Source organism: Elaeis guineensis, chromosome 12, assembly GCF_000442705.2.
Source record: "Elaeis guineensis isolate ETL-2024a chromosome 12, EG11, whole genome shotgun sequence".
In the NCBI taxonomy this organism is placed as follows: domain Eukaryota; kingdom Viridiplantae; phylum Streptophyta; class Magnoliopsida; order Arecales; family Arecaceae; genus Elaeis; species Elaeis guineensis.
The window spans coordinates 10,459,937-10,469,501 of NC_026004.2; the positions used below are offsets into that span (position 1 = coordinate 10,459,937).

The following is a 9,565-nucleotide window of genomic DNA, read 5'->3' on the forward strand; positions in this document are numbered from 1 at the left end:
TTGGACCCATATGCTATGAAGCGTTGGTATGTTAGAAAAATAAGCACTTTGAACTAGTACTTGGAATTATAATGTACCTCTGTCTCTGTGTGTGTATGGAATGCAACTTTTAGAAGTTTATTTGACACTTTGTGAGAGTGGGTCCTAGAAGGATAAAGTGGTGACCCTCCAGATCTATGATATTATGAAATATTCATGAGTCGATTCTTATTATTACCTTATGGATCCTGTATACAAATCATAGCTCACAAGAAAATTTCTCTTTATTTTTGATAGATGAAGTAAGTGATAATGAGCCATAAAAGGCTTGTAAATATATGTCGAAACTTGAACACAAATCTATGTACATGTTTAATTCATAATATGTGAAAGAACTAGCACAATTAATTTATTTTTCAAGCAAGCTAGGATTTTTATACATGGAGTGCCATGCAAAGGATCATATGATACAATGAAAAAACTTGTCACTCATGTTGCCATTTATTTATTAAACATGATTGATGTAAGTGCACTGGTCTTCTTCTCTTATTATTATGTGTTCTGCATTACCAAATTGGTCTCTGCCACCTATGGCTTCTCTTTTGACCTTAGCATACTGCTTGACATGCTGTGTAAGTACTGTTCCTTGTATCTAATTATTTTCAGCCATCTTTGTCTCTCTTGTTTAAATTGTTTAGTTGCCATTGCCGGAGAGGGAAGCTGTTTCTTGATGAAGAAATTTAAAGCTCCTAAATCCTCGCACTTTAGGAGTAACAAGAAAATTACCTTTTTTTCATGCGCTCACTGTTGTGTAATAGAAATATTACTAGTAATCAAGGTGTCCTTTTTCTTTTAAAGTCATTTAGTTATTCTTTTCATCACCTCCTTGAGATGCCCATCAGGAATTATCTGTAAATGGAGAGTTTGGACATCCAAACTAACCTTAAATATGCTTTAAGATGCCCATCAAAATCAAAATCATCCCACTATCTCTGCAAAATCGAGGTGCATAGTTTAGAGCTCACATGGTAGCAAGATCACGCCATGCATGTGATGTACGATACATGACTACATTATTTTAGAAAGCAAAATTGTCAATCAACATTTAATGCTTACGCGATTCCAATATTTCTATAGACGTTGATTTTTTTCTTTTCTTCGCACACTTTTTATTGCATGAGATCTTATATAGGTGTAAAATATAAAACCAAAAGCTTAATATGCATTTTGTTCTATATGTCACTAAAATTTAATATGTTTAAGATAAAACAAAATTTGCTTTAGTGATCATCATAAAAAATGTTGTTTTTGCAAATTATTATCCCAATTTCTCTTTTTTTTTTTTGAAAAAAGTATTCACTGCCTCATCTAGGTCTAAAATTCAACTAAAGTCGATTCAGGATCGATTGATATCTGAATTGCAAAAGAACATGCAAGCATATGAGGTACTTGTGTGCACAGGGGCAATAAAATGGGCGCTTTTGTTTTGGGTTTATCTACCCATCATTACGCTCCTCCGTTTTCATTTTCTCAATTGCCCGTGCTATTGGATCTAATACTTTTTTTTTTTTTTTTTTTTGAGACATAGGTTATCATGGTGGATTGAGACGGGAGTTTTCTATAATAGAATTAATGAACTAGCATATGCCCCGCCTTCCTTTTTCTAGCAACGTCATATGAGGGTCCTTCTTTATCAGAGCCATTACTCCTATTTTGTTCTCTTTCAGATCTTGGGATGTATGCTATATGGAACTACTTTTGTAGTTCTATATTAACTGTCCATTTTTAAAGTTTACTGTCTGCATGTGTTGAAAGTGGAGTAATGTATTTTTTTTGGTAGAAGAAGTAATGTTTTTTTTTTTTATCAAATAAAAAAAATATTATTTTTTCTATCCAAAATAAATAAATAAATAAAAATAATATTTTTTTTATTAAAAGAGAACATGCAAGCATATGTTTCAAGCTCAAACTTTGATTTAGCTAAACAAATCCTACAAAGTAAAAGCAATGCAACCACATAAAATTAATTCAACAAAAATAGCTTGGAAAATTGAAGCACGACGTTTTAAACTTAAAGCCCAAGCTCAGCCGAAAAATTTGGATTGGAACAAGCTCAATTTGCTTCTGGAAGGGGGCTTTTCAGTAATTTCAGTCCTCCAGGGTTTTGGGGGTTTAGCCCGCTGCCATTTGCTTCCCCCCGTTAACGTGGTCCCTTTTCCTTCGCGAAAAGCTCGATTTTTCTCACGAGAATTCCGCTTCCCGGAAGACCACTTCAGTCTCATCTCTCTCTCTCTCCGTGTGGCTCCCAAGAATTTGGAGTTCAAGAAAACGGGGGATTTCGAGGGTTGGAGGGGGATTTGCTGAAGGGAAGTAAGTGGGAGGGGAAGGCGATGGGGATGCGCGAAGTTGGGGAGGGGAAGGGATGGTGGAAGGGGATGAGGGTGTTTACGCCGGAGTACTACGCGGTGTGTGCGGTCGGTGGGATGCTGAGCGCCGGCACGACACATCTCGCCATCACGCCGCTTGATGTCTTGAAGGTTAACATGCAGGTGGGTTCTGATGATTGGAGTCGGAAAGGTGTTGTTTTTCTTTGTTTTTGTCTTGATTTGAGCTGGAATTGTGGTTTGTTTGTTGAGGCTTGTTGGATACGAATTTGATTTGTGTAGTTATTGTGATGGTTTTGTGTGGCCTTAGTAAGTATTCTGCTTGCTGATGTCTTGGATATGAATTTGTTGGAGAGTTTGGCATGAATAATTTAAGTTAGTGTCTTTGTTTCCACTTGCTATTATCTTTGGAAAAATATTCCATTTTATAATGATAAGCTTGTGAAATTTGAGCGTTTATTTAGATTGATGTTTATGATGAATTTTGACACGGAAGTTTCATTTGAGTTTGGATTTATGGTAAGGGTTCATTTGCTTTAGTGTGAGTAAGCTTAGTGTTTCTTTGTCTTGTTGGTTGGGTTTATGGTTTTGGTCTAGAAGGTTGTTGTTGATTCAGCTAGTGGCTTTCATGGGCCAAATTCTCAAGATTTTTTGGAAGTGTGTGGAGAATTTTGGCAAATTTTGTCTGGAGCCTGGACTTATAAAGAAGCATCTTCATTAGCCCAACCTCCTCTTGCCTTGGTGGTTAGGCGCTTTTCTTTATGTAAACTTGGCAAGAGTTCAAGGATTGGCATCGCTCTGTTCCTTTTCAAAGCTCTCTTAAGAGGTACTCCAAATACCTTTTTTTTATAAAGAAAAAAGAAATTTCTTCGTTAGATGTAGAGAATAAAACAAAGCAGAGCCCGGTATTAAGCTTCTCAGGCTTGGCTTATTATGTTTAGCAGGTATTTGAGCTCCAACCAGCCTGACAGCAGATGTTCAAGCTCAGCTCCTTTGTTAACTGAAAACATACATATCAACCTTACTTTTTTCGCTTTCTCTGTGAGAGTCGGTAATTGTATAATATTGAATTCCCCCAGATTCTTTCTTCTTAGAGAAGCAAGAATCTTCCTGTTTCTATAATATTATTTTGATTGTTGGATAATGATTCTGTGATGCCCTTTAGTTGGTTTCATTATGCCTGTTACTTTCAAAGTTTCCTGAGAATCTTGTACATTGTACTCTTCTAAGTTTGTGGGATGCTTGTGCAACCAGGAAATTGGGGTTCCCTATTTTTATTAAGACTTGGTTTAGAATATGCCTATATTGTGATTCATGCTTTTCTGAAAAAATGTAAGAATCTTATAGAACCAATTAGAGACAAATCCTTACTGTTCAGATTCTTGGGGCAAATGATTCTGTGGCATGTTTAATTTCTTTAACCGCACCAATTAATCTTTCTGTTATGGACCTCAGAAAAAGAATTTGTCTTGTAACTCTTTTAGGAAATAGAATGATAGCCACTATATGGCCTTGATATTACACTATTCTTTGTTTTTAAATTTAACCTTGTTTGATCAGTCTGATTACTGATATTCTGTTATGCTTTTCTTTGTTGGGTTGGGGTACATTTTGATTATTGCTCTAGAAATGAAATGGTAGTTAGCTTGTGGCATTTATTGTATTTTAAATGTATTCTTGTTTCAAATATATTTATTTAGCAGCTTATCTTTCCAGGTGAACCCTGTGAAGTATAATAGCATTTTCTCGGGTTTGAATATCCTTGTAAAGGAACATGGACCTTCATCCCTTTGGAGAGGCTGGGCTGGAAAATTTTTTGGATATGGTGTTCAAGGTGGCTGCAAGTTTGGGCTCTATGAATATTTCAAAAAGATGTATTCTGACATATTAGTAGGATATAATAGAAGTATTATCTTCTTTATTAGCAGTGCATCTGCTCAAGTAATAGCAGATGTTGCCCTTTGTCCTTTTGAAGCAGTCAAAGTTCGTGTTCAGGCACAACCCAAGTTTGCAAAGGGTTTGATTGATGGTTTTCCAAGGCTTTTTGCCTCTGAAGGCTTATCTGGGTAAGCATCTTGGACCTGATCTAATTAATTGGTTCAAATGCCTTCTATTCAGTGTGAAGGTTATTCTGTTTATGATTCCAAATTCATATATGATTTTATTTTGTTTCTATTCTATGCTAGAATGTCATCCCTTATTTTTGTCCTCTGCTGCAGCTTTTACAGAGGACTTTTACCACTTTGGGGCAGGAATCTTCCATGTAATTTTCCTTTTATCTTGTTTCATGTTTCTTTTCTCCTGGCTGGTTTTTGGAAATTATCCTGGTAGCTGATGAAATGAATTATTGATTACAGTCCTTTCATAAATACTGATATTTCATTGCACATCTTTTTTATTTCGACGTCATCCTAGGATCAATTGATTCAAAGGGAAAAAAAGGAAAAGTAAGATAGCATCTAAAAATCACCAAGAAGAGCTACTGTGCTAATAGCATATAAAATATGTACTTTTCTTCTTCTTTTATAATGATTTTCAAAAGATTCTCGGTTTTATGTTGCCTATGGTTCTAGCTTTAAGAACTTTAAACAACTATTATTTGCATATAAACATGATGTATTTTTACTAGAGCTGCTTTTCCTTTTTTAAAGAGAAATATGAAGCATTTGGTCATGCACGTACCTTGAGCTAACATATGACTAACTTAAGAATATACTGTTGCCTTGTAGCTGGTGAAGTGATGGTATTACTAATTTACATATGCTTAAGATTTCCAGATTTGTATGGGTATACATGTGTCTGAATATAATATTTCTGTTTGCTTCTCCAATAGTTATTTTCATTTGACCATCTTATTTCTACTGCTTGTTGTAGATAATTTCAGATATTAACTCTCCTAAAACATTTATATGTGCAGTTTCTATCCTTATGTTTTCATCATTTGAGCACACTGTAGACATATTATACCGTAATGTTATCCAAAAGAAAAGGGAGGACTGTTCTAGAGCTCAACAACTTGGGGTCACTTGTATAGCTGGTTACACATCTGGGGCCATTGGCACCCTTGTTTCAAACCCTGCAGATAACATTGTTGCTTCTCTTTACAATAAGAAGGCTACCAGTGTCCTGCAGGTAACATCTAATTACGAAGCTTTACTTGGTTTGTTTTGTTTTCATAGTCTATTTTAGACATCAATTATCTTAATTATATAATACTAAAATCCAAGTGCATAGTTCATCTTATATTGCCACCATGGACACTTGCAGGCTGTGAAGAGCATAGGAGTTCTGAATTTGTTTACAAGAAGCCTTCCTATACGTTTCACGCTTGTAGGACCTGTTATTACGATGCAGTGGTTCTTCTATGATACGATTAAGGTGTTATCTGGATTGTAAGTATATGCAATCTAGTGGATTTCATAAAAACAAATATTTCTCTTCTCCCAGTTTATTTGATGTTCAGTAAACAGCAAAAGCACTCTTTGTGCATTAATTGTTTAGTTCCATGAGATAATATTGCCTGTCATTCCATGGATTTTATTAATATTTAGCAATATGTTTTTTTTTTTTTGCTAGCTATAGCTAGTTATGTTGTTTAACATCTTATTTTCCACCTGTAGACCACAGAAAATTGTAGGCTACCTGCGAAACATTTCATCAGTTTGAGTATTATTAAACTATTTCAGCCTTCTAGCACATATCATATTGTACATTCACATGAAAGCTACAAAAATTAGGTACATAGTCACATTTAAGCTGTTCACCTGAAACAATTTTAATTGCAGGGGTCTCCTCTTGATTTTTTTTTTTTAAAAATAAAAAATAAAACCTGATAGCATTTTTATATAGACCATAATCTATAACCAAATCTTACACCATCGGAATTCTTGGAAGTACAGTTTGTTGGAGGGAAGGAGTCTCTGGAGAGAGCTCTCAATTCGAGGTTAGCAATACTTAGCATGAGATCAGGAAGAACACAAAAGGGAAACTTTTGGAAGCAGAACTAATGTTGAAAAAAATACTTAGAGATCCATAATTGAACATTTAATAATTAGCAGGTCTTTAACATAAAATAATAATTATATTGGTACTTGTTACTACTTTTGGCATCTCAGATATGCCAGCTCATAACTCCTTTTAGTCCTCATTTGATGTGGTTTCAAACTGAGTTGTTGTGCTGGTGCTCTTGAAAATTCAAGACCTGTCTGTGCAAAAACAGCCCACAGTTTTCTTAAATGCATTTGGTGCTTCAATTAAAAAAAAAAAGGCATTTGATGCTTAGTAAACTGCGTTTATTGAATGTATTTGATTAATGATTAGCAATTGATTTTTTTTTTTTTTTAAGTATAGCTAATTATGCTGTCTAACAATTTTATTTGCCAGCTGCTGTTGACATAGAGAAAATTGTAGGCTGCCTGAAAAACATTTCATTAGTTTGAGCATGTTGCATTATCACAGCTGTTTCCACTGCATGCCATATTGTACATTCACATGAAAGCTACAAACTCAAGAACTTGGATCGGATGTAAGCTAATTGCCCAAAATAATTATCCTGTTGCAGGGGCTTAATTCATGATTTTTTTAAAGAAAAGACCTTCTGATAGAATTGTTATGTAAAACACAATGGTAGCCAAATCTCACACTATTAGAATTCCTAGTGAACTTCTATTCCATCTTTTATTTTCGTGATTCTTTTTTCCTTTTACAATGCCCACATCACCATCCCCCTCATATGGGAGAACATGATATCATCAGTAGACACCTTAGGAGATGTTATGCATCTTCATGATGATGTTATCATCTTACATATTGAATATCTATAATGACCTTAAGGCTATCAAAATCTTTTTCTCCTTGGTGAAAATTTGTCAAACTTGCAGACCTCCAGACAACAACAGTGAAGTTACAGCGACTAGGCTGAAATAGGCTCACAGCTTGGACAGGAAATTTCATATTGGGTTCTTGTAACCAGTACTATTTATAGAAGGCTGCAAGACAAACTTCGAGTCTTAGATGGCTGTTAGTAGATTACCCACTTCCGCAATCGACATTTTTTAAAGGTTTATTTTTCAATTAGAACCAGAAGATATAGTGATCTTTGCTGGACCACCAACTTTTTTTTTTTTTTGATGGAAATGGGAAGCAAAGTTTGCCACCCAGAATTTATTAGAGCACAACTATTTACAGAGAAGTACAAGACAGGATTTAAGAAAAGAGGGGAAGGAGTTATCACAGAGAATAGAACCCTGTTGTCTGCCTGCTAATTCCCGGCCCCAATCAGATGTAAATTCACCCCTGTTGATGAACATTGCCTTGATTTAGTAGCAGTTGGTTCAGCAAACAAGACAGATCTTTGTCGCTCTGTAAAGATTTTCCTTCGCACAAGTTGCACCAGTGGATAAATGATTGAAGCCCTTTGTGGAGGACTGCCAACTATTTGGTGGCAAGGATATCAAATCCTATTACCACCCATGAAGTTATGTTTCGACTATGGATTTAAACGATCATTAGAAAACCTTTTCTTTTTGCTTGTAGACATTAAACAGGCCCCAAAATCATGCCTAATTGCTTTATAAATGTCAGAAATGGGTTATTTGTTGTCATGTCATATTTGCTTGATGATTTACTAAAAGAGAGATAACATGTCTGCATGGAAATATTTCAGGCCAACAAGTGGAGGTCTTGCAAGTGATGTGGAGGAAATCAACAGTGTAAGTTGATGTCCTGACTCCAAGCAATGGTGATAGATTCTTTTTGAAAGTCAGACATGAGGGGGGTACTACCTCCATCCTTCCATTTTCGCTGAATGGGGGAAGTGACTCATATTTGATCAATCGACTCTTCAGTCGTTGGGCAGCCTCCCTGAGATGATTTAGATTAATTGTTGGATCTCCTGCTACCGGTCTGCCTAAACTGACATGCTGACCATGCAAAATATTTTTTTGGGGGGCACACCTGTCTCTTTTCATTTTGAACGTGTGGTGCTTTTTAGTAACTATTATCTCAGCGACTTATCACAGATTCTGATATACAACACTTGTTTACAGTGGTTTATGTCATTTATACACGTGATCAATTTAAATTTTTTGTCATGAATAGCACGTTGAACTCATCAATATGTATATTTGTTCTTGGACACCATGTTCAGAATATTAACCTGTTTTTGTTCTGGCTTGGAGCTGCAATTGATGTAATAATTGACACAATTGTTCTTTCTTTGGTGTAACCAAAGGTTGCGATTGTGGGATCATTGTGTCCTCTTAGATCTTTTATTTAGAAAGAGAGGGGGAGAGGAGGGAGGTTGTGATCAAAAAAGGCTTTCAAGATGTGAGATTTTTGACATTACTGTTCCATCCTGTTTCATGGATTACAATTTTGGGTAATAGCAAAAGTACAATTACGAAATATGAATGATGTACGTGCTAAGGATGGTCTGTAATTGCATAAAGAAATAAAAATAAGTGATTTAAGCCAAACTGATTGATGATTTAGGGGATGGAGAAACAAGTTGAGACAGGTTTAGAATGAACGATAAATGTCCCAAAGAGGCCTCCGATAAAGTTAGACTTCGCATAAGAAGGATCATTACCAGACACAAATAGCTGAGTAAAAACTTCGTAGTTATAAAAGGAATATAATTGCTGTCTGTTAGGCCAAATTCCAAGCTTAATAGTACTAGCTATTGTTTTTATGCCAACGAAGTTGCCATTTTGAACTTTGAAATGTAAGATTCCCACTACTAGAATGTATTCCGGTAGGAAATTTTGGAAAGGTGTTCAAGTGCGGTGGGTTAGGAATTAATAATGAATATCCCAAACAGATACCTTACTTAAATCGATTTTATAACAGTTCGAGATCTTATCTAAAAATACTAGCTGAAAGATATTATTTAAATTTTTTTATTCTATATAAATATTTAAAATTTTTTAGTAAATGATCTATGTGAGATTAAATATATGTTTATACATATCCTCATAAATCTACTTTTAACATATATCTGCACTTGTTCCTTGTCAATCTATCCTCTCACCAGTGGGTTATCAGGGCCCGTTGGGTTTTGAGTTCTAGCAATCAAGGTGGTCATGAACTGGATTTAGGTTTCCCTTATTGAATACAATGGCTCCAAAATATATCATTTTAAATTAATTTTCTCATTGTTTTTTTCTTTTCTGACATACATATTAAATGTCTAACTTGAGTAA

The 9,565-nt window shown here is 35.1% G+C and overlaps 1 protein-coding gene across 1 annotated transcript; it reads left to right on the forward strand.

Annotated features, from left to right (window-relative positions):
• Nucleotides 1–2,247: 2,247 nt before the first annotated feature.
• LOC105055270 (mitochondrial phosphate carrier protein 1, mitochondrial) lies at nucleotides 2,248–8,422 on the forward strand. The gene is made up of 6 exons (XM_010937043.4): nucleotides 2,248–2,528; nucleotides 4,080–4,429; nucleotides 4,583–4,626; nucleotides 5,281–5,495; nucleotides 5,631–5,755; nucleotides 8,029–8,422. Exons 1-6 carry the CDS (start codon nucleotides 2,370–2,372, stop codon nucleotides 8,081–8,083), a joined length of 948 nt encoding a protein of 315 aa, XP_010935345.1. The 5' UTR covers nucleotides 2,248–2,369; the 3' UTR covers nucleotides 8,084–8,422.
• Nucleotides 8,423–9,565: the final 1,143 nt, after the last annotated feature.